This window comes from Apteryx mantelli, chromosome Z, assembly GCF_036417845.1.
Source record: "Apteryx mantelli isolate bAptMan1 chromosome Z, bAptMan1.hap1, whole genome shotgun sequence".
Classification (NCBI taxonomy): domain Eukaryota; kingdom Metazoa; phylum Chordata; class Aves; order Apterygiformes; family Apterygidae; genus Apteryx; species Apteryx mantelli.
Window position 1 is genome coordinate 56160443 of NC_090020.1, and position 25950 is coordinate 56186392.

The window sequence follows — 25950 nt, forward strand, 5'->3', positions numbered from 1 at the left end:
CCAAAACACTTACAGCACTGATTGATTGATTGATTGATTGATTTTTGTTTCCTCCTTTCTGCAAATAGTCTGAAAGATAACATTCATGCTATAGGAGGGGGAAAGAAAAAGTACTGTTTGGTTTGTTTGTTTGTTTGTTTGTTTGTTTTTACATTGAGTTTGAGTGTTTTCCTGCATCCCACAGCCACTTCTCTCACTTTCCTCTGATGCAGCATTACATGACACTTCTTTTGAACCATAAAGGTTTGAGGAAATAAGGATCTTCCATGCTTTACACAACAAAAAAATCTTGTTGACTTAACTGGAAACCTTGCACGTTCTAGGAATGGAGGATCAGACTCTGTTTGGGAAGAGACAAAAGAACGAACAATTTCCTTTCGCAGAGGCAGTGACAACCAAAACGAGAATTTGGCAGTATTCCTGTGGTGGTGATAGAGATAGTATATATTCTTTTCTCTGAGGCAAATATGTGATGATGACTTACAGAATCAGAGTAGCCACTTATGGTGAATGGTGTATGACAAATCCCTGATGAACAAAATACACGTATTTAGAAAACATTGTGGAAAGAAATACTGCTTGAGTGCAGCAGTGGCTTTTTTATAGCCTTAATTATAATTGAGGTAGCAACATAATCTGCATCTGCACACCTTGGACTCAGAGCCTGTCTGGTCTCTCACTTTAAGAAGGCTCAAATCTGGCCAGTGCTTTGATGGGCGTCTGGGATAAAGCTAATCTCCTAAGCAAAGCTGGTATCCAAGATACCCTAAGGTGCTTTAGAGTAATTCACAGGTTACATTTATGTTTACTGGCTGACTTCTAAAATTGGCAAGAGGTTGACCAGTGGTAAAGATAAGCTTTTCTTATTACTGCACCACATAAGGGAGTTATTTGGTTCACCTTTTGTGTAACAAGTATTAAAGCTTATGTCCTTTTAAGCATTATTAAGATTCTTATACTAAAAATATGTTCCTCTTGTGCATTACAATTATTCGTTGCCGTGGCTTTATTGATGGCTTTTTGTCTAAGGTCAGTGTGGCAAACTGCCGCCTCCATTTGTAATGGCTGTCAGCTTTTCCCTTTGATGTTGTGCTGCATGACTTCAAGGGGTTAATTCAAGCATTTGAGGTAGGACAGGAAATAATACTGAGTGAAAGGAAAGGAAAAGTAAGGTACCAATAAAGAGAAGGTGAAGGAACAATGGGAAATTACTGGCTGGGGAATAGCGCCTGCCTGTCTCCAGAGAAGCTGGCAAAGTTGTGTTTTCCCTTTGGAAGGTAACGGTCGTTTTGTTTCTCCACTCTACAGAAGGCCAACAGGCTAAGGGATCCTCAGCCTGAGCACCGGTGCTGTGCACTTGCGCCCGGTCCTGCGGAAGCTGTGCCACATTATGCTAGGCACAAACTCGGGTTAAACAGTGCTGGCTGTCTGGAAGGAGGATGTTAAATAAATTAGATGCAAAAAATTTCTTGACTGAGTGATCAGTAAACATTGCAGGACATGTAAAATAAATATTTGGGTGTTAGAGTGTAGCTAATTAAAATCCAGGAGAAAATTATCCTGAAATGTGGAAGCAATTTGGAAAATGCAAAGAGGTCTTCATTTCCTATCTTAAAGCCATGGATGGAAGAAAAAAGGAAGACAGGATGGATAAGGTATTAATATCTGGCACTTCTTAAGCCTTTCATGTTTTTGACAGTGAATCCTAGAACAGGAAGTACACCATGACACGAGGAGGGATTGTGCACTCCGTATAAATATTAAAACAAATATAAAAATATAATATTAAAATACAATGCATATTAAAACATGTAAGAAAAAGTGAGAAATATCATCAGTGGGTTACAAGGATCTACATGAGGGTTCCTGCTCGGGGAAGGGAATGGTCCCACACCAGAAAGGTGTGGTGTAGTGTGATGTGATGTGCCCCTTCTGCTTCCACTCACCAGGATGTCTGCTCCAGCCGCAGTGGCTCATGCACTCCACTCCCACCTCATCCCTGTTCCAGCTGAGCTCCTATGCTGCTGGACAGTCTCTGAGGATTTTCAGATATGTAAGCAAGTAAGGGAAAGAGAACCTTCAAGATGCCTTGGGGTGCTGGGGTTTTCTGTAAGAAAATAGGTTTGCATACCAATAATATTCATAAGTGGTGGTAGAGTTGGAAGGCAGGTTTCCCGCAGTCAAGTGAGGCAGTTGCTTCAAGAAAGATGGCATAGGACAAACAACAAAATCCACCATTTTCAAATAGAGGACAAAGAAGGACACCAGGTGGGAGCGCTGTGCTACGCTGCAGCCCCAACAACTGCCTTTACAGCCTCTGGTGACAGCACTGCTGAGGCCTTGCAGAGGAATCGCAGGCCCGTACAATAGGAGTCTTGGATATAACTTTTGCTAGTGCTGTAAATAGGTTTGGCTGACGAATACTAGAAAATTGGTACTATAAAGATGTTGCTATGAATAGTGGCCATGTTTGTGTTAGGAGGAGAGAAGGCTCTGCAATTCAGAGCTGCTCTCGCGGCCCCGAGCTGGGCAGGGTATCGCCTTGCCCTGTGCTGAGCAAGGCTCCCCTGCCAGGACGGAGGCACTGGATGAAGGGGACCTCCAGCAGGACCCCCTGCTTGGTTCGGATCCTTCCCGAAACATGGGCAAGTGAGCCAGGGGAAGCGGCATTTAGAGAGGAGCCCAGCGAAAGGGGCACCAAGGAAGCTACAGGAGCAGCCTGATGCTCTTGGGTGGGGAGAGGGAAAGACTTTTGCTGAGTAAGATTACTCAAAATGTGAAAACACAAAAGCATTGCACCTTAGGTAAGAACTAAACATAAAAGCCTTTTGTCATTTCATTCCCTTTGGCTGAATAAATAATGTTTGCTTTGAAGAAGCTATTTCGGTGTCGTTTTAATCAGCTGCTAGTCATAGGATCTCGGTGGAAAAAGGCTTCCAAGTACCAAACATAGTTAGGCCCTTCTGATTTATTTTAATTGGGGAAATAAAGGGGCTGCATTGCGGGATTATTCTCTCAAGGAAAATAATAAAAAAAAAAGGGGGGGGGGCAAGCCTGCCACATGGGGGTGCATGCATACTGGGCTGCCACAGCAGCTAAAGTGCAGCTTGCCTTGTAATTATGACAGCTGTATCCTTGGCCGTAAACTAAACAATAAGCAGTAAAATTAGCACCATTGTGGAGAAATGATGCATTAATATCAGAAGCTTTGTAAACATTTCCTGAAATCCTGCTATCTCTGTATTTGATAGTAAAGCAACCCTCCAGAAAAAAGTATTTTCTTCTCAGATAGCAGCTCTTTCGGGAGATCTCTGGCATGGAGGCTGAGGGGTAAAATCCAGGCTGCTGTAGAAGTAGTGATGTAACCGCAGAGTGTGCTAGTGCAGCAAAGAGAAGGCACAGCTGTAGCCCACATAAGTGCTGCCAGATAAACTAAGCTAGCAGGCTTAGCAGTGAAGGCAGAGTAAAGTTTTGGTGAATTCTCCCAGCTACTGTATATCCAGCTAGATATGCTGGGCCCAAGCCCACGCTTCTCTGCTACTGCAAGTTTCCTTAGAGTAGAGGAAACTTTTTTTTGTTTTTTTGGTCTATTTGTCCTAACCTACTGTTTAATTTTACTCTGCACCACTAGACAGTGGCTGCATCCCAGCAGAGAGGCTTGGACTTTGCTGGTGGCTGAAGCAAGAGCTTGGTGTGTGTATCTGTGCTCTGAGTGCAAGTATAAAGTGCTTTGGGATTCTGGGTGTACCATACAAAGGTACTTTATTCTCAGAATTGAATAGTTTAACCAATACAAAAAGCCTGATCCTTTTAATTCTCTCCTGACAATCCAATATGTTGAAATTGAAATCTTTAAAATGTCAAAGAAAAATGTGTTTAATTGCAAGCTCAGAAATAAAATTAGAGCTTTAGGGGAAGGGCTGTCACCCTGGTACTTACAGGCATTTAATGGTAGACAAAAGGCTTATAAAATGAAATGTTGAAAACTATTGTGAAATGATAGCCAACAGACTAGAGGACTTCACAGAATTAAGAATGGAAATGACCTGTTATGTCTGTCCTTGTTATCATGCACAAAGCTTGGTCATGGATTCAGAATAGAAAAGCTTTTTAACAGCATAATGTGTTCTTCTCACTCAACAATTAGATTAACATCTGATATGGGATTTGGGGATTTTTTTTTTTTCATATACTGTGAGGGCATGCAGAGGGGATGCAAATAAAATGTCAGAAGATCCTTTTCACTCCCACTGCACGATTAGTGTCTATTTCACTCTTACACATAGGCAGATTTTATTTTTATTTTTTTTTTGAGCAGTGTTCCTGACACAGGACACTTCTCTCTTCCACCTTGTACTGCTTCTGTAATCCTAATTCTTGCTTTGATTTCCTTGCTATAAAGTGGTATCTACCTCACCAGCCCACAGCGCTGGGCAGACAAACATTTAAATTTTGCGGGGTACCCCCCGGCAGCAGGATCTTGTAAGTTCCTGGGATATCTGCACGTTTAAGAAGCATTTGGAACGGGCAATTGCAACAGAGCAAAGCGGTAGCCTTTGACAGCTGCCGAGCAAAAGTTTGAGGGCAAAATGACCCCTGCGAACCGCATTGCCCCCGCCCGCTCCGTAATCCCGGGGGCGCCGACCGCGCAGCCGGGGGGGGTAGGGGGGGCAGCGCCAGGGTGCGGCCGCTTGGCCCCGCCCCGCCCGGCCCCGCCCCCTCCCCTCCCCTCCCCTCCCCTGCCCTCCCCGCAGCCGGAGCCAGCGCCGGCGCCGGAGCCGCTTCGGGGCGCGCAGAGCGGCTGGTGCGCGGCGCGGCGAGCGGAGCCCGGCGGCGGCGGCCGGCCATGGTGGAGGCGCGGCGGCGGCCCCTGCTCGGCGCGCCGTGCCGCCCTGTTCCGGGATACCGTCCCCGTCGCCGCCGCTGCTAGGGAGGAGCCGCGCGGGCCGAGGCAGCCCGCGGAGGGGCGCTTGGCCGCTGCGCGCCGCGCGGAGGCATCGGCGGAGGCGGCGCGGGCCGCCCCGCGGCGGGCGGGAGGACCATGAGCCGCGCCGTGCTGGCCTGGCTGGTGCTCTGCGGGGGCCTGGCGGCGCCGCGCCGCGCCCGAGGTGAGCGCCGCGCCCGCGCCGGGGCCGGGCTGCCGCGGGGCCGGGCGGGCGGGGAGGGGGCTGTCAGCGGCGCGTCCCGCGCGGGATTGCTCCCCCCCCCCCCAAAAAAAAAATTACCTGCTTCTGCATTTTAAAAATCGTAAGGCGAGAGAGCCGTCCTCAGGCTTGTTCTTTTTAGAAACTGCGCTTAATTAGTGAGGGAAGAAATGCTGTGAGAGCTTAAATGTAATCCAGATGAGCGGCTGGGAAGATTTAATAATATTCGCAGAGCTGTCCGCATCTCCCCTCCCGGTCTTCCCTTTAATCCGGAGGCGGCTAGGTCGGTGCTGAAGATCCTGCAAAACGCGGAACAGTTTGCAAACACATCCAGGGGGCTTTAGTATTGCTGTAGTAATGAACAGCTCTGTCAGTCTCCCCGTTTTCTGCCTCCCTCTGACTAGGGCAGTCTTCATCTAAAACATGAATACAGCTTTCTCCATCTCTCCCCCCGCCCCCCCCCCTTCAACCCCAGGAAAAAACAACTTCAGATCTATTCGAGTTTCGCTCTTTATTCTTATTTAAAATCCGTACTTCACCCGGCGTATTATAAATGGATTTTCCCTGCTCTCCTTAAAAAAAAAAGTTGTAAGGGCTCATCTTGTTGCGGTCTTAACGCCGTGCGGCGGCGGCAGGCTGATAAGGCAGCGGGTGCGCTAAGCGCGGGGCGGCGGCGGGCGGGCGGCCGGGGGGCGCGCGGGGCCGCGGGGGCTGCGTCCGGGTGTCCGCGCGCGCCCCGCGGAGCGGCCCCTTCCCGCGGCTGGCAGCCCCGCGGGGTCCCCCGCGCCGGCGGCGCCCGAGGGAGGGAGCCTCTCCGTCCTCTGGGACTGACAAACCTGCAAGCGGTGCCCTTATGCAGAGACTGTTTTCGCCCTGCCGTGTGGCACAAGAAGCAAATCTCTCGGGGTCAGAGACCTCTCTTAGTCAGCCCTGGTTGTATCTCCCCGAAGCTTAGTAGAGCAGCTGTTATCCTAATGAGTGGCGGGCTAATTTCATTAACTTTGAGAGCTGGTTTCGTCTTTATTCTTTTTTATTATTTTTAAATGAAACCGATGTATCAGTAAAATTGAATATTTTATTAGCTCTTAAATTATTCATCATGGTGGCTTCTCAAAATCCAATAACATTCACCCAGTTGCAGTGGGCATGTGATAGCTTATGCAATCTGTCCTTGTACCTGCAGTTTATGCCTGAAGTCTTTTAAGCAAAAGACACTGTATCTGACAAAGTCTAGACATGTCATAAATACTTCGCATTGGGCTTCTGTAAGACTTTGAACGGTGCGCATCTAAGACGTTTTTTCATTTAAGTCTATGATGTTGAAATGTTTTTAGGTTACTTCTGAACAAAGAGAACTTTATAGATTTTCTACAGCAATAGGAAGAAAGAATCCATTCGTTCTGCAATTACTTAAGTTGTAATTGTTTAGTTAAAGGTTTGTCCTTGGGCTTCAAAAAGGAACATACCAAATTGTATAGAGGTTTTTTTTGTTTTTTTTTTTTATGCTGAAGCTGAATAAAATGCTGCTCGACAGGTCTGATATAGTGGGTTAATTTTGCTCACTGTCATAACATTCAATTTTAATAGACCTTCTCAAAGTTATGATGATTGTAAGCACTGCAAGTAACTGGAACTCTTCAGAGATCTGTTTTTGAAGAGTACAAAACTTTCTGTGCATTTTTTGAAATTACTTGCCTATTAGTCCATCCATATAGAGGAGTATAATGAATATATAATGAAAACCTATGGTAGTGCCATCTCTGCAGTGGCCAATTCTTTTCTCATTTCTTTTTGGGTAAATTCGAATTGCAGATTGAAGTTAAGTTGTATATTTCATTCCTGATCAGTGTTTTAGGTCTACCATTGAAGAACAGCAAAGGTGGAGGAAGGGGTGGGTAGGTGGGTGTTGTAGTTGAGGGTTTTTTTGGTTATGTATGTTGGTACAAAGATAGGCCTCCCTGAAAATCATATATTATAAAATACCAGCTTTTTACTTTTACTGGAGCTCTGAAAAGTAATGACAGAGATCAAATTCCTTTTGATTTATCGTATCTTAACTTTTTTGTTTTTTACCTGTGGAACACATGCATACTGTATCAGCAAGTCTTTAAAAAAGAAGGGGGGGAGGAGAGGGAGAGAAAGAGATGATGATGAAAAGTCATCCCAGTGCAAGACTAGAATTTTCTTCTTTGTGGCCAGGCTAATAAATTTGCAATCTCATGCACTGGTACAGGAGTTTGATCTTCAGAAATGTGTTTATATGCATATATATGATGAAACTAGGTTTCAAGGGATGCAGCAACATCTAATCCCTAGCTTGCAAGAAAGATGCAGATGCCTTTTTAATATGGGATGTCCTTTTGCATTTAATTCAAAATGGCTGTAAGGGTTAATGTTTGCTGCTGTTGCTGTTCCTTGGTCAAATCTGAACACGAGCCAATCTGATGTTCCACCATGTAGTGGACAGACAGTAGGTGCAGTGACTACAAGAGATTATTTTTTTTGGGGGGGGGGGAACAGATATAATGCCTCTTATTGTGTCCATAGCAGTAACGCAGGCTTCTTAGTTCCATTGTGTGTTGTTGTTTTTTTGTTTTTGGTTTTGGGTTTTTTGGGGGGAACAAATAAGATTTGTTGTGTGAAATTTTTCAAACAAACGTTTTAGCTGGAATAGTCTAACATGCTGTGTTAGTTTTTAAATGCCAAACATCACTTTAATGTAGATGGTTTGAACAACTTTAAGCACTTTAATTTTTCTTCTTAGATAACTTTGTTTTTTTGTTGTTTTTCTGAATATTCTTTAGTGTATTACACTAATGGTTTGAAGAGGCAAAGTTGTGGAAACACTTTCAAGTGTAGCAAATGCTCAATAATTATTGAATCTCATGTTGGGTATACCATTTCCTAAATTTATGGTGGTAATGCATGTTTAAGTTGAATCAATACCATTACAGTGAAACTCCAGAGAATTTGAAGAAAAGTATATGGATTTACTGTGGAACTGCTTGTAGGGTAAAGCACACCGTTGCCAGTAGGTTCAGAACAGTCAATGAAGATTATGGGATCAAATGAAAGGAAAACATAATTTGTAACTGATGGCTCTTTTAGTCCCCAAATTTACCTCATGGAATGTGGTAAGCTGATCGGCTACAGTAATGGAACTGCAAGTGCATAGTAAATCAGTATATTTAAAGTGTATGGGTTAAATGTGTTTGCAACAGGATCTTGTGAAGAAGACTTACCATTTGAGTTGTATTTATTGTGGAACTGATCCTTAATTTGTATCACGCTTTTTCAGTCAGCTTGTTGCTGTTTTTTTTTTTTGTGTGTGTGTGTGTATGTGGTTTGCCTAAAAATGATATTGACATTGCTAAAACCAGACAAATCTAGCTTCTTTTTCTTTATTTTATGCCTATGTCCAGTGAGCCTGAGATAAAATATTTTAGGACTTCCAAGGAACTATTTCAAAGATGTTGCTTTTTCTCTGTTACTGTGGGAACCTTCACTCTACTCTGAGGCTTAGAAGTTTCTATAAAGCCTCTTACTGCAGCTGGAATGAGCTGCAGGGAGCAGAAGTGCTGAGAAACAGGAGAGGTAGATTGTACAACATGATCATTCACGTATAACTATACTGAAAGACTGAAAATATCACTGACACTTTTTAAGACCAAGGTTCTTCTGTTTTACTGACCCTTTTTGCATCTTTGGACAACATCTACTTCTGTGCAAACTGCCGACAATGTGACCCAGCATAATGATTTTCACTGTTCTTTTTAACAAATTAAATTTGTATTCAAATTGATTTTCCATGACTGCTAATATAGCCTCCAGAAAGCATATAGCAGCATAGTATAGCATTCTGTGTATGTCTGGTTAGCCTAGGACAGCATTTGATGTCAAGCCATGCATTGTTATAACTGGAATTAATAGTCTCAGTGGTACTGGTTGTTGTTTTTTTGTTTGTTTTTTGTTTTTTTAAGTCTCTCCAACCTTCCTCTTTCTCTGCCCTGTTTAAATCTTTTTGTCTCTTTTTTTTCAAAAGATGTGTTTCATGTAACTCTGTATATCAATGGTAGCACAGTGAAAAGAGGTGCTTTATTGTCTCCCTCCCTCCCATTTTTTTCAATAACCATCCCATTGAAAATCAAAGAAATCATCCACTTTGGAAGTTATTTCAAAAGATAATCACTTTCCATTAAAAGTTTTTTTTGTGTTTTTTGGTTTTTTTTAAATGCCTTGACTTAATTATTTATTCAGCACGTAGTTTTACTGTAGTAATGACAAACTCATAGCCTGATATATGTTCCACATAAGTGAAGACAGCAGAATCTGGCTCTAAAAAAGTTGGCCTTAAAAGACTGCAAGAGTCAAAAATAAATCTGTGTTACTCTCAAATTCATTGTCAGTTACATAACAGTTAGCTTGTTACTCTTTTTCATTTTCTATGTATTTACACATTTCAAACTTACATAAGCCACAGAACCAGGAGCATTTCTGAAATCTTAAAGGAGGATCAGGATTGTATTACAAGTGATATTGGGCTCTTTTGAAGCATACTCGAAATTTAGCTGCCTCAAATTTGAAAGAACGTGGGTTGAGCAGCAAAACTGTATTAATTTATCTCAACTTTAAAAACAGGTTCAGGGTGAGAATATGAGTTTAATCCTTTTTGGATTAAATTCTTCCATACTAGAAAATGAGAGATTAGTTAAGAAATTCAAACCTGAATAACGGTTATTAAGAACCTTAAAATTTGCGAACTTGGAAACCCTAGAAAGTGCTGTCATATACTGGAGAACCTGCACACCCTTTCTATTTAAAGGAGGTGGGTGGAAGGAATTGAGGAAGTAAGGGGAAAGCCAACACGGTGCTAAATTATGTGTGTTATACCAGCCTGAGGAATAAGTGATAAATGGTTTAGGTTTTCTTCTTCATAATAAACTTATATTGTGCAAGATGCTATCCTGGAGGGCTACTCACTGCCTATAATGACAGTAGGGTGTGGCTGATTTTCTAAGGATACGGTATGTAGGGGGCAAAGCAGCTTCCCTTCCGTGCCGTTCCTGTCGTGGCCCGGGAGGTGGACCTGTTTGGGAACAGTAGCCGTGATCAAGGACCTTGACAATGGGATATTACTGAAAGCAAGGACTGAACGTGTAACTGAAAGGCCCCAGAAACTTGCAGGTGCAGGATTTGTGTCTGCCTTTTCATGGTTTGTATTTTTATAAAATCTCAATCTTAAGTGTATTTCCATACCACCATGGTTTGGGTTTTTTTCATTCTTTTTTTTAAAGAGTGAGCTGTGGTATCTTTCATCACAGCAGGAGTGTACTTCTGTTTTAAGTTAAAAAGTTGATGAATGAAACAGGCTATGCAAAATTATCTCATAGAATCTGTAGTTTTCAATAGCTAATAATTACAGGTTGTGTGCATGAAAGCATTAGCATATGAAACACATGTGAAAGTAAATTGATTTGAGTATGTCCACTATACCGTATGTACATAGTCTTCAGCTAGCGTACAATGAAAGTATGTTCACTTATACTGCCATACATCTGGTCTGATACTTCTTAAAAGATTTTGAAAATGTTTGAGTAACGTTAAATAAGATTTGATCATTCTATGAACTCAGGATGCAAAACTCAGTATGTCAAAGCAAAATTGGTTGTATTCAACAAAAACTGCACTGAAAGCAATGAACTTCTGAGACTAGTTTCAAGACTCTCAGTAGTATTCCTCACTCCATCCTGTCAAACTTATTTTTAAAGTGCCACTTGTAGGCTAATGCTCTTCGCTCCTAGAAGAGTTCTGATGAACTTTTTTAAAAGTACAAAAGAAAGTATCCTTTCCTGTGGCTCAAATGGAGAGAGATAGCTGGAATATCTTCGTTATAGCACTTATGGCCGCAGAAATATAATTTTTCAGTTTTTGGAATTTACAATTTTGGCTGTAATATTTGATGTAGTAAAACTTGGTGTCAGCATGGAGTAGCAGCAGACGGAGGGTGATAAAGGGGCAGGGGAAGATCTGCTGTGTGTGCTGAGCTCAGCAGGAGGCTGGCACGCCCAAGCCTGAAACGAAGGCTGCGAGGGGAGCTGGGGGACTGCTGCTCTTCCCTGGGGATGTCGCGCTGGAGAGCGCAGGCAAAGTCGCAGCCTCCTGGGAGCGGGGAGTCTGCAGTTTTGGCTTAGTTTTGTTTTTTAACAATTCTGAGCTCTTTTCCTCCTTCTTGCTCCTTTATAGAAACACTACTGTCCCCCCCCTCTTCTCCTGCTAATTTCACTTTAATACAGAGCAGAACTTTTACAGTGTTTTGTGGACAACCTTCTTTCCTTCTTCCTATCCCACTCCCCTTGCAAGCCAGTTTTTCTTTAATCATTTTCCATTTTGAACGGCACAGTGAATTTGTGCATAGCTAGATGGTGGCCATACTTTAAGATAAAGTTAAAATCTAGGCCTAGAGGACTTTTTTTGTCTTTGAGTATTCTTCCAACAGTAACATTTTGACGGAGGTGCAAAAAAAAGAAAAGAGATGATTGCTTTGCCAATTTTTAGCTGCAGTAATTTTATTTGCCATGCTTCTATGTTCAGATGCTGGCAAAATTTCTACAAAAACTGCTTTTTTCCTATCATTGTCAAGAAGCTGGGTCAACCTGTGTATTTATGGAGAGCTGTGACAGCAGTGTGTAAATAACAGTAATTTCTGCCCTGTGTTTACTCATGTTTCTAGGTTTCTACGTAGTGTAGCTACCACAAACCATATAGGAAATACTTTTGGATAAGACTTTTATATACCATGTGTAAGTGTGAAAAATAGAAAATAAAAGATGCTCGGTTTATTTTATATTTACTTATGTCTTTATGTCCATCTCCCCCTCATCTATGACAGCCTCTGTCACTGCTGGATATCACTGCATACAACCAGTCCCTTTCATCCAGGCTTGCTGTCTGATTATTCTCTGTTATAGTCCCAAAGGTCATAACACTCTAAGCTTTTTGCCAGTCTTTTATTTTATTTTTTTTCACGCAGTGGCATGGTGTCTGAAATTATTTTTTTTTTTGTTCTTATCTTTGCAGCTGGGGCTTTCAAAGCAAACATGGAGAAGATATCATTTGGTACGTAATTTGTCAGGTTCCTTACTTGTGTGAGGAATTGCACAGGACTGCCTTACGAGGGCTTCACTAGGTTTAAGAAAATTGATCTAGTAGCTGATTGCTTTGAGATGCTGCTCCAGAGTTCTTCTAAAACTACTGAACATCCACTGATTTGAAAAAATTAAAAGGAAGATTAGATTAATACTGTGAAGAGTGTACAGTGCGGATGGGGACATTATGTGCTGTTCTCATGGGAAATAGGTAAAATGACCTAGTAGTCTTATTCTATTGTGATTTCTATAAATATTTCTTCAATTATGCTTTTGTCTAATTTATTTGATGTCTCTTTTGTGGCTTATCTTCTGGCCTGAAGGGCATCATACAAAATGATGCATCAGTTGTAAGTAGTGCCTCAGGATAAAAATCAACTTTTTTTTAATAATGGCTTTCATTTTCCTAGGTGTGATCAATCCCAGCCTATTCAATATCTTGACTTCCTTCACCAGGCTTCTGTTTAACCTGGTATCTTTGTTTAGGTACATGTTTTCTTTCAGAATGATGCATTTAAATACCATGCATGCTCATTCTGTGATTTCTGTGGAACATGGTTTTCATTTTACTTAACTTTAAATTTCTACCCACATGTGGGTCTTTTGGTTCAGCCTGTTACTAAATTTCACAGTGGACAGCCAGAGAACAAAAAAAAGGTGCTTGAAGCAAACACAGACACACTTAGGACTATAGCTTCAAGAGTTTTTCTCTTCTTTGGTGAGATCTGGCGGAAAAACAAATCAAACCATTGTTCTGAGTGAGAACCCTGAAATCTGCATGGTTGACAGTATGTACTAGTTCCTATTAAGGCTACATCTCTATTGCTTCATGCAGCAAGAGCAGCATTATCCTAGTATTCCTCAAATATCTTTTAGTGTATTTAGATAATTATGTACTAATATACATTTAAAATGCTGAGTGTGAGTAAAAACAGAATAGTAAAAAGGTTTGACTCCAACTGATGGTAAAGATGCAGCCTCCTGGCCATTGAAAGACTGAAGCAAGGATTTAGTTTGTAGGAACTTATACTTCCTAACTTACTACAGTTTCTTAATACTAGACACCAGCTGAGAAACAAGCAGCTTTGTAGGATGGGATCTGACAGTACGGCCAAGCCAGTCTAACGGCTGTTTGCCACTGAAAGACTCTTCCCTAGTACCAGCACTGCTGATGGTCTTATGCAGAGCAATTCAGTGTCAGAAAAGTATTCTTTTCTTTGCAAAGTTAGTTGTCAGATAGTTGAGCTTCTTGGGATGGCTTAACTTGGGGTGCAGCAAGCCCCAGCACTGCAGCAGGGAAGGGAGTGGGAACAGGCAGAAGCGAGCTGCACAGGGTGGTTGGACATGGCCTCCACGAGATCGAGTCTCAAGTGGTTTCTGTAAGGTGTAGCTGCAGATATTTTTCTCAGTTACAGCTTAGGCATTTTTTGCCGAGAGATATGTTTCTGGACTTGCACCTCAGAGTACTTATTGGCTATCAACGGCTGTGTGACTGTCCCAAGTCTGTTTTTCAGTGCAGAGTCAAACAAATGAACTTAAACCATTTTGAGTAGTGATACAAGCTCTACCGTACCCTAAGACCCAGAAAGCCAAGTTTCTCCTTACTTCATGTGTATAGCTATGGAGATATATGGCTATACACCTGCTATGGAGACCAGATATAAAAATCGGGCTTGTTAGTATGCACTGCATTCCTTTCAACATGTGTTTGCTTTGCCTTGGTATGAGTGCGGAGAAGTAAATCCTGTGGTACTGCTGCCCTTTCCCAGTCCTGAATAGCTGTGTGTTGCCTTGCCATCCCCAGGCCAATCTGATGGAGATTAGCTAAACTGTCCTGATAGGTTATTTTGACATGGACAGATTACGTTGTTTTCTTTCCCTAAGTATTTTTTGCCAAATATTTAGCTTATGGATAAAGATCACTCCCTGGCCACACAAAATAAGCAAGGATCGGGAGTTCCTCTCATGCCCTTAGTAGAGCGGGAGGAGCTGCATTCCTTAGCAATTCTTCCCTTGCTTTCAGTTAATTTCTAAGCAAGTAAACTGCTTTAAAACTACTGATGGCTAGATGTGGTTCTGGCTTTTCTATTCAGTCTTACTGTATGAAGGTTGAACAGAAAGAAACAAGAAGTCAAACTGAGCGAGTTGTTCAATTGGAGATATTTATTTCCTTGTCAGTTATTTCTGACGATGCTTATGCTTGAAAAAAATCACTAAATGCATTAGTTATTTGAGGAGCAAAAAAAGAAAACTCTTCAAAATATTAACACAAGATATTTCAGTTAGTTGTTTCTTTAGAACTTCATGTGTCCTTCATATGCATATTGAATCTAGCTGCTGGATTCTGTTGGACAAAAACTGCATCTTTTAGTGAGTAAATGACTTGCCAAGAAGTGTTGTGGCATTTGCAAGCCACAAAGTCCCTGCAGCCCAGCTTCATGCACAAACTTTGTGGGAGCTGTGTCTCTTCCTTGGGTCTGAAACACCAATGAGTATTGTCCTTTTTTTTTTTTTTTTAATTTCCTGTAGAAAGCAATAAATAGCTAAAAATAAGTACTTTGCTTTCTTTTTCAGAATCTGTGGTTATGGCATTACACTTAAAGAAAAATTTGAATAAAATTTTAAATCCCAGCTAAAAATTTTCATTTAAAGCAGGGGAGGGAAGGAGGCATATCCTGGAATAAAGATCAGTTGGGTATAATTACAATCAGTTATCTGAACTGGGCTTTTTCTCTGGTGCAGTATCTTCTTCAGAGGTGAAGAACTGCAGCAAGAAAGACAAGAAGCTTTCAACTTTCAGGTTTTTGGAGATTCAGGAGGCTAGTCTTTCACCCCATAAGTATTCTAGTCTGGCAGGTTTTCATAATACTTTGTGCTAGCATCTCTCATAGCAATCTCTTGTGTCACATCAAGTTCTTGTGATTTTTTTTTCTTTCTTCTTTCTTTCTTGAAGTGTGTGTACCTTCTTGATAGTAAAAGAGCATCTCTAAAGTCTGAAAATTAAGGTCAATACATGTCATAGAAAGGCATCTCCCTTTAAGAGAAATAATGAGATTTGATGACTTATGTCTCGTAAAAGCCATGATGGATCTCTCAAGTGCTAGCTCCTGCACTGCAAGCGTTGCAGCTGCTTGCCAATTTAATTGTGTATGTGTGAGGTGTTAGTGTTGGGGTAATGCTTACTCACGGAGTTGCAGGGATCTCGCAAACAGGTAATCATCTGGAATTACTGTTTCAGGGAAACTCACTTAATGTTACTCAGCGTTTTCATTTTATTACTATATATGCAAGAGATTTTCAGTTCTGTTTCATTTTCAAAATGAGGTGTTAGAAGCTTTTAAAGTTCATGTTAGAATGCCTAGTCTGTTTACAGCATGGTATATGTATTTTGTAACACTTGGAATAATTTTTAATTTTAATAATAATAATAATAATTTTAATATAGGAACTTCGAACAGATTTTCTGTAGAAAAAGCAGCTTCAGAAAAGGTATAGTTTTCTTCTGCCCATTTTTCTGTTAAGATACAGCAGTAAAATTACTGAAGATTTTAGACATATTACATCTGTTCTTTGAAAGAGAGCAGCAGAAAAGACATCAAATTACTGTTCTAGTAGATTACATGCTGTAGTGTATATCTGCTGAAATTGGTTTTATAGAAGGTACTTTTTCTAAGTTCATGTGGTCTAAAAATAAAATACTAACTTTTCTTAGGTCATACCCTCACTGAGCAGTGGAATAATGCTAACAGTCGTCTCTGCTCTTAGGCCACGTGGGGCCTTCCCTGGTGTTTGGGCTTCAGGGAGCAGGCTGAAGGCTGCTGAGGCAAATGCGGAGAGGTGCTCTGCTGGTGGCTGAAAAAGGAGGCAGGACAGTCATATCCCATGTACCTCTTATTGCTGTCCAAGTGGGAAAGGTGGAAGGGAAGAGTGCCTTGAAAAGGGTAATGACTGAATACACCTCTTTTACTTTCCAGTGAAAATGGGGATTCAGAAGAAATTTTATCTCTTTGGGGTTTTTCTGAGCTATATTGCCAGTGTTGTTCTTGGAGTAGTGTAGATCTGTCCCCATGGGATCATGTCCAGGTTCATATGTAGTCTTTTTCTGAATGGCAGTATCATGAATTATAAAAGATGCATTAGGTGGGGAGAATGAGGTATGGTACATCATGCAATTGTTGTGGTTGCTTTTGGCTTATTCTAATGTATCTGAAAATACTAATGCAAGACAGCTCTTTATATAGTATTTATGTTCTGCAGTATTCACCAAAAAGTGAAGGCTGGGGGTGATTGTTTGCAGAGGAGAAAGGGCTTCTGCATTCAATACAGATACCTCAGGCTCTCCAAAAAAATTTTGGCAGCATTTCCCTTCATTAGAAATGACTATATCTATCCTTGGTATCTATATAATGAACTTGTTTTTCATCACTAACTACCCTGCATTTTTAGACTACGTGTACTGTTGGAAGAGTAATGGGATTTTTTTTGAGTGTGTGTGAGAGGTGTAATTCTTTTCTGCTTGCCTGTTTTTTGTTTTCTTTTTCTCAAGCCTATGGTTTTTGTGAGATCCTACTTTCTTGCTTTGCACAAGACCATGAAGTTGTTCTTCTTTTCCTGGAACTCTCCTGATAAGTTGAAAGCTTCTCATAGTTCTGAAAACTATCAGTGTTACAGGCCCTAACGGCCAAGGGCTAGAATCAGCTACAATCGCAGGACAATTAGGGCAGAAAATGCAGACAAAGACTTCATTTTGTCGAACAGAGTGTTGTTTGAAAGTGTTTTTCGTGTTTAGGATTTATATTGTACATTAAGCCACCACTTCATTTTCCACAGACTGTTATTTTATCCCTTTTTTCCCCCTAATGGTGGACTGACTTGAACCTCTGGATTTTTGATTTTTCAGTTGATGTTTCAAAGACTGAGAACTCTGGCAGATGCTAATCCAAGTTTGATGTTGAAAATAGATTGCTCTTAAATTTTAACTCCTTAAGAAATCTGGATTTTTGTGTCTTTTCTTGACTTTAATAACCCAAAGACACTACTTGTGAATACCGCAGAATAACTTTGTGCCAAAGCTTCCTTTAGACTTATTCCTTTGGCTTTGCCAGAATCATTATCTATATTACAAGCTGTCACTTCATGTCTAAATCAGGTAATTAATTCTTCAAATCAGATGTTCTTTTTTCATTATTATTATTATAAATATAGTTTAGGATTTTATGGTTTCATAGAACTTGCAGAAATAGCTGCAGAACACCTTTTAGAGAATAGGCCAAAACCTCTCTGAAATTTTGGTTTTTAATGTTACATTTTCAGATTTGGACTCCTGCATCGTGGGCAAAAAAGAAAACTGGCAGCTGTGAATTAGGTGCATTTATGGCCTAACAGCTGCAATTCTCTTTATGGTCTGACCTGGGGCCCTTGATCTGGATTGCTTGCCAGCATTTAAATAAAACACTAAGTGCTGAAATCACCCTTTTGCAATAAGCCAGTTGAGTAATGCTACGTGTATCTGAAATGAAAATCACTACCTTCCTAATGTGTTAGCAGAGGTGTTGTAGTTGGTTGTTTACTCTTGGGAGAGTATGGTTCACTTAAACTTAAGTGCCTAACCTATGGTTCAGATTTGGCAAAGATGAATGAGGAGCTCCAAGAGCCTTAGGCTCCTGGTCCCAGTCCCCCCCCCCCGCAAGGCTGGGAGCCTATGTACTGCTTTAGCTCCACAGCTCTCAGAGCTGAAACTGGCTTTTGTAAAAATGCTTGGTAGCAAAATGAAATTGTTGTGATCTTCATATAATGTGTGCATGTACATATTATCTGTCCTTTTAAAGATTATTGCAAGTTTGAAAGCTTTATCTTAGAGATACTTAAGAGCCTGAGACAGCTGACAGAGATGGAGCAATTGTCAGAGCGGGGTGGAAAGGGGCCTCTCCCAGGGTTGGGACAGCGGTGGCCTTGGCTGCTGCAATTGTGCTCTGCTTGCTGCCCGGAGTTGCCAGGTGAAGGCCCTGTGGGAGGAGGTGAGCAGGCTGCACGTCGTCAGGGAGGACAAACAGGAGATCGACAGGGTCTTGTCAGAGACCCCACAAAGCCAACCGTTCGAGCCCTGCATTGCAAAGAAGGAGAGGAATCTGGAGGACCACCTTCAAAGGAGCTGTGGTTGGAAACTTCCAAGATGGGGATTAAGCTTGTCACTGCAGGTGTCACATCTAAGGCTCCTTCTCTGGTTCTGCAGTTGTGGGTACAGTGCCCTGGAAACATGTGAGGAGGATGCCTCCCATCTGGGGGGAAGGGAGGGCAAGTGACGGCATCAGAGCCAGCTGAGCATCAACCAAGTGTCCACACAAAGAAGAAAAGGAGGGTGATAGAGACTCTCCCCTGCTGGGGATGAAGGCACTGGCTGGTCTGACTTGTTATCTCGGGTGCTCGGATCTGGGATGGTGCAGAGAGACTGCAGAGGCTTTTCCAGTCCTCAGACTTACCCCGTGTTGCTCATCCATTTGGGTACCAGTGGTGCCATCAGGGGAGACCTGGCAAGGAAAACGTGGGCTTGTTGCCGAATGGGGCGGATGACTTAGTGACAGAGGACAGAAATAAAACTGAGGTACTAAATGCTGCCTCTGCCTCAGTTTTTACCAGCAAGGCCTGCCAAGCCTCTGTGCTTCGTGAAAGGGTTCAAGGAGAGAAGTAACCAGCAGCGGATGAGCATTGAGCTGGGGTGACTGAAGAGAACTTGCCCCATATGGGTGCATGGGATGAGATGGGGTGTGTCTGAGGGTGCTGAGAGAGCTAGCAGATGTCCTTGCAAGACTCTGAAAGGTAATGGAGATCCAAGGAGGTCCTCAGTGACTGGAGAAAGGCAAGCCTTGCACCCATCTTTCAAAAAGGCTAAAAGGAAGATCCGGGAAACTACAGGCTGGTCCTGGTTGGTTCCTTGGAAAATCATGGAGCACACTTCTGGGCACATGAAGGAGGTGAGGGTGAGTGGTAGCTGTCTGCCTGGATTTACACCTGACTAATGCAATTGCCTTCTGTGATAAAAGGCCTGGATTTGTGGATGAGGGAAGAGAAGCGGGTGTCACTTACCTGGGCCGTAACAAGGCTTTTGACCCTGCCAATATTCTTGTATTCAAGCTGGGCCGTGATGGTTTGGATGGGTGGACAGCTAGATGGGTAAAACACTGCCTGGATGGCAGCACTCGGATAGTAGTGGTTATGGGTCCTATCAGCTTGGAGGCCAGTAACAAGTAGAGTACTGCGGGGGTCTGTCCTTGGACGTGTCCTGTTTCACATCTTCATCAGTGACCTGGAGGAGGGGACAGAGTGCATTCCCATCAAGTCTGCAGGTGACACTAAGCTCGACCAGTCAATGCAGCCAAGGGCTGGGCTGGTGTCCAGAGGGACCTAGACAGGCTGGAGGAATGGGCTGACATGAACCATATGACAGCCAACAAGGACAAATGCAGAGTCCTGCCCCTGGGCAGGAAGAGCTCCCTGCAACAGGACAGGCTGGGCCAGGGGAGCAGCTCTGTGGAAGAGGCCCTGGGTGTCCTGGTGGGCAGTGAGCCAAGTGTGAGCCCACAGGATGCCCTGGGACCAACGAATGCCAACAGCATCCCCAGCTGTATTGGCAGGAGCGCAGCCAGCAGACTGAGGAAGGGACTGTCCCTCTCAAATCAGCTCTCGTTAGACCTCATCTAGATACTGCATCCAGTTTGGGGCCGCCCGATACAGGAAAAACATTGATAAACTGGAATAAGCACAGGGGAGGGCCACTAAGCTGGCCGGGGGCTGGAGCACTTGCCCTGTGTGGAGAGGCTTCAGGGCTGGGGCTTGTCCAGCCTGGGGAAGGGGCGGCTGCAGTGGGGGCTCGCAGCAGCCCCCAGTGCCCATGGGGAGGTTATGGAGAAGACAGAGCCGGGCTTCTCACAGCAGTGTGTGGTGGGAAGATGAGTCGTCATCTCAGTAACTTTGACCCTTCCTGGAAGGTCAGCATGAAGATTCATATCCCTTGTAAGCCTGGTTTTGAATAGCTGTGTGGGATTAAGATAATGTTGTTCAATTAGCCTTCTGCAGAGAGCAGTGGTTTGTTTTTTACCTTTTAATGTAAAGAATGGGTTGGTGTTTTATGTATGTGCTAGCAAAAATAAAATGTAAGATCTGCTACATGGTGCATCTGGTGTTTTTCCTTTTTTGTTTTCTCTTTAACTTTATAATTGTTGCTTATTATGAATAAAGTAAGCTAAACAACATTAAACATACGCTGAAATTTTCAATGTTAAGTGGTTTTTTTGTTTTGTTCTTCAGTTTTCATTTTATTGTCTTGCGGCTGTGTGGGCTGGCAGTAAGAACCCAAGAACAAAGATTTACTTCCATTATTAACTTTCTTTTATGTTTGTTTATGAAATACAAATGGGGAAAAAAAAGGGTAGCAGTGTATAGAGATTCTCATTGAACGTTTTCCTCCTGAAGATGTTGGTATTGGAAACATCCAATTTCCAGATTATAACAGCAAACCACAGCTTTTAAGTATATAGGTACGAAGTTATGAGTTTGCATTTTAAAATGCAGTCTGGATTTGGCACGAGATCTCAGATGGAAACCTCCTGCTAAGATGATGAGATTTATAGATTTTCAGATTCAGTGATCATGCAAAGAGTTGAAAAACTCTGCTGATATGAGTGTTAAGGGAAGAAATTAAAATAAAGTGAATTGATGATTCATTTGGTTACACTCTGGGGGAAGACCAGACATTTTCTAATAATTGATTATCTAATTTAAAACCTCCCTGTTTCTTGTCTGAAGTAAGAAATTAGATATTTTGTATAATAAAGTAGCTGATCTTTAAAACTAATGGGAAGTGCTATTACGTTTTTCATGAAAACTATAGGCGTTTCAATTCACTGGGCTCTGCCTAAAGAAATTAGTTTTGAGGAAGTTAGCCAGTAAAATGAGTGTATGCTGCACTGATTTATTAATAAAACTGTGTGTAAACAGAGCTGATCAGTATATGTCAGTCTGCCTAAGAAGAGTAATAAAAATATGCATTAATTAAACAGTCTTGATTACTGACCATTGATCATGAGCTGTGTTTCTCTTGGTTCCTTGTGAAATGTTTCTTCTGCTTGAAAAATGAATAAATGTAGGTCGTATAAGCTGAACATTTCTGGGAAGTTTTCACAGACGTTGCTTTGATTGCCTTCATTAGAAATTGAGGGTGTTCAGCAGAATTTAGAATTAAAAAAGGCATAATCCTGCAATGCAATGAATTCTGCAGAATGTGGTATGAGATGTAAACATTAAATCTTTCTCACAGAAGTCATCAACCTGAAATTATGTTCAGTGTTAATTTTAGATTTCTGCATTTCTTTCCTCCATTATTTTCACAAATATTATCTCCTAGCCAGTTGTGCCTCCATGTGAGAGCCCAAAATTAAGGGCATACTATCCAGTTGAACCTTTTAATTTGGGTCCAGAAACAGTAACAGTGCTGCTGGTACTGCATTGGTGACATAATGTGTACAGAAAGGTTAGTGTATCTGACAGACTGTTACTTCTACATAGTGTGTTTTGCTGCAATAAGGTGACTGTATTTTTTATTTTATTTTTTTCCTAAGCCACTGGCTTTTTTTTTTTTCCAGTTGTATAGCTATCCTGTTGCTGCTCCTATAACTTCTAATCTACAGCATGAATTTGCTTTGCAAATAGTAAGGTTCACAATTGGGGTGAGAAGTATTTCTCTTCTTTTGTAAGAAAATACAGTGAATCACAGCAGAACCAGTGCCGTGGCACAAGGTTTCATGGCAAGTCTTTGAAGACCATAGTTAGATTAAATCTCTTTGGTTTTAAGTACTTCTGCTCTCAGTGTCTAGGGACATACCAACTGGAACCATTGTACTGTATATAGCTAACTGTATAAAAGAAGAATCCCAAAACCTTGCAAGCTAAGAATAAGAGAAAATGCTGTTTGAACACAGATAGATCAACATGGAAACTAATGAATTATGGGGCAATAATGGTCTAAGTGGCTACAGTATTAGTGATCCTCTGGTGTAACTAAAGGTCAGTGCTGTGGTGCAACAAGGAGAGTTTTAAGGAAGGGTTTGGAGAAGATGAAAGGCAGCCGCCTTGAACTTCTCATAAATATCTTTCCAGGGATAAAGGGCAATGTAGAAGAGAATGAAACACAAAGTGCTTTGATTTTGAGTTTTCAAACACATGGCAGGTTCAGCTGGACTACTTGTTACTGAGTAAGAAATGACAGAGGTCCTTTTAAAGAGCTTTGAAAATATAGAGCAGTGACATATGTTTGGTGTGATGAGAAAAGGGTGAGAAGGTGGAGGTATGAAAGGAGAGGAATGATCTAGTTAAAGGAAAGGCTTGCATGACACTTTGCAGTAGAATTTGGAAAGCTTTCTGAAAGCTTGAATGATAGATGGCAAAGTAATACAAACTCAAGCACACAAGAACTTGTGCTGATTAGCTGTGCCAATGGGTAGGAAAGGCTGTGTCTTAGGGACGCAGGAAAATTAAGGAAAAAATGGCAAAAGATCAACCAGGCAAAGCTACTGCTCACTCACCCCTCTTAGAATCCTAAGTGACAAGCAAAATAATAATGGTCAGCACCATAATATTGTTCTTTCTACTATAAAAGCTTTTATAATTCAATGTCTTTCACTGGGAGGAAGTCGAGGTCACTGAAGACTTTGAGGGAGCGGTTTACTAGTTAGGGTGCTTCTTGGAGAAGCTGTAGATTAAGGCTCAAATCCTCATTTTCTTTTATTCAAATGTGTCCATCTGTCCAGAAATTTCAGTGTGCATTGGGAAGGGCTCTTCTGTCTGGAAGAAGAAGCTGTGCTGTAGCCACATTGTGCTTGAGCTGACAGACAAAGACTGAAAGGGAAGCTTGAACAGGAAATGATAAATCTGTAACAGAAGTTTTGGAGAAAAAGCTGAACTCATTTAAGTTTTAAGCTCTCTGCATAGTTTTCTCATAAAGAAAAGGAGTTGCAGGAGAGAAATCTTAGTCTCCTCTCTAGAATGAGAGATGTGAGGAACTTCTGAGACGCCTTTGCCCTCCAACCTACTATAGGGCAAAGAAAGAGGCTATTTGCAGAATCTGTGTGCTACCAATGGAAAATAAGGAGCTATGTTTTTTGTTTTTTTTCTCTAGCTCCCAATTTCAAAGTATTTTGGGTCTTTTATGCTTAAATAGTATTAAGGAAACTGTTTTTATTAACACTTAAAAATAATGGAACATTGAGAAAGAGAGAAATTCCCTGGGGAATCTCCTGCACAAACTGAGTGAAGGGAGTGCATGTTCAACGGACTTTGCGTTGATCTCCTTGGTTCTTGAAGCAGATGAAACTAAGTTTTATTTCTTCTTAAAGATTAAAAAAGTCTGGTCTTAAACTATAGCAAAAGGTAAACTAGATTAAAAGGTATTTTTTTCTTCTTCTTCTTTTTTTTTTTTTAACCTGGCTTTTTGGGGAAAGGTGATGAGGAGACCTGAATGAAACATAGCAGGTCGTCCCCCTCCAACGACTTTTAAAATGTCATATCGTAAAAAGATTTTTTTACAGGGACACTTGCTGTCAGCGTAAAACTAGAATGAAGAAAGATCTTAGGCTAACAGCTTTATGCAGACCTGCTGGAAAAATATTGGCAGAACATCCTTGTTGGAATAGTGATAGCAGAGAATTGGAGGAAACAAGCCATAGAGAAAAAATAAGGTTATTTACGTTTTGTCTCCACAGCTTTCTGTCAGCAGTTGCTGTTTTCAGAAGGTGCCCTGTTTGCTTCTGGTTGAATGCCAGGGACCCGATCTTGGGCATCTTTGGAGCAGCTCTGAATTTCAGCAGCTGGGACTGGCCCCAGGTTTTTGACAGAGAACAGAATCTTAAAACATCTGCTGCTCCTTCCTGCTCTTCTATTTTACTGGCATCAACTGCGCAAAGTTTTGGGTTTTAAATGAATAATGACTAGTACCTGTGAGGAAGTAGTAGTTGGTAGTGCTTCCCATCACCTTTTATACTGTACTGTTTGTGAGTATCTGTCTAGCTCATGGATCACCAAAAAATATAAGCAAGTGTTATGTTCAAATGATCCTATGGAGCCATAAGAAAAGAAACTGAAAGCAGGTTGAATAGCTTTAGAGTATCAAGCAATACTATCGTAAAGCCAAGATGCAAGTCTTGAGTATGATGATACAGCCGAACTTGCTGCAACTCAAGTGCCAGAATGTGCGTGTCTGTATCATGCTCAGAAACTGGCAAAGGTGAATTTTAACTTAGCAATGGATATGAACAAAACTATGGCTTGTCATAGACTTTCTGAATTATTTTTTTCTGTGATAAAAACCTCTCTTATTTTGATCATAAATATTTTCTTAAAGAAAAAGAATTGATAGTTCTTAACCTCATTCATTTCAGATGGATTGTGAGGCTGCTTTATGTTGTGATGGGGCAAGCTGTATTCTTAGGTCTCTCTTTGAGGTCTTTCATATTTTTGAGTTCATTAATGTGATCAGGTTGCTGACTACATGATGTTGGTCTACAGCAAGTACCACATCTGAATAGGTCACCCCAGTTTTACTGGTGATGTTTGTGCTATGGTCACTGCAGTGACTTTTTAAGATGAAATAGTAGGAGGGATTAGTGCCTCAAAGGATGCACCTGTGGAAGTTATGAGAACACGTGTATAAGCAGCATCCTTCTTGAGCCGACCTGAAAGTCTCTCTATTATTAACTTCTGTTGGAGGAAGGTCAGGAATGTGTTTGTAGAATTTCACTAAAATCGAGTTAAACCATATATTTGGAAGAAGAAAACAGGAATATGACCTTTGACAAATCCAAGAGTTTCCCTCTTTAGGGGGGGTGTGGTGATTTTTTTTGGTTTTTTTTTTTTGTTTGTTTCTTTTCCCCAGTCATCAAAGTTAGTAAACCTGAGACAGATCATCAAACTTCTGGACACACAAGATAATTACACTTAGTTTTGTGTTCAGGATCTGAAGGGATGTTTCTTTCAAGGTCTTTCCAAGACCTACAGGTTTCAGACACTGGTGCTTCAAAATCAGAGGTTTTAAATATACTTCATTGATTTCAGCTATACTACAGTTATTTTTAAGCCATTTCCCATTTCTTTCTTTAACTTCATAATTATTGAAATTTTTAAAAGTAAGAAGGTAAATCACACTGATTAGAGTTCTACTAGACAGAAAGTCATTTTCTGCACTAGAATTGCATGCCTTTTTCATTTAAAAATAATCAAGCTCTACATAGTGAATAAGTTTAAAAATTGCAGTCAAAACCACTGAGTAATAATACAACTTCTTGAAGCAAGTATAATTCCAAATTTTCCTATCTTCAGAAGAAGATGAATATATATATATGTGTATGTATTTTATTTATTTGTTTATTTATTTTACAAAAAGATGAAGCCATTGCTCTTCATAAAAGACAGAGAGTAAAGAAAAGGTGAGTACTTGTATTAGATGAGCCATAAGAATTAGATATTTCATAAATATAATGGCTAGTATCTGAAATGTTATGGTCTGTCAGGTCTTCATGATCATCAGAGTCTTTTAAATACTGCTTTAAGTAATACAAACCTAACAAAAATAACAACAAAAAATGGAGTGTATTTAATACTGTAGGGAAATGCAC

The 25950-nt window shown here is 41.2% G+C and overlaps 1 protein-coding gene across 2 annotated transcripts in view; it reads left to right on the forward strand.

Annotated features, from left to right (window-relative positions):
• Positions 1-5002: 5002 nt before the first annotated feature.
• EDIL3 (EGF like repeats and discoidin domains 3) overlaps positions 5003-25950 on the forward strand; it is a 263073-nt gene continuing 242125 nt past the window's right edge. Inside the window, exons 1-2 of one of the 2 annotated variants that reach the window (XM_067315585.1) lie at positions 5003-5108; positions 12222-12260. In XM_067315585.1, the coding sequence (XP_067171686.1) occupies positions 5042-5108; positions 12222-12260 (106 nt within the window). In that variant the 5' untranslated portion in view covers positions 5003-5041. The remainder of the gene's footprint in view (positions 5109-12221; positions 12261-25950) is intronic. The other variant, XM_067315586.1, reaches the window with a different exon arrangement.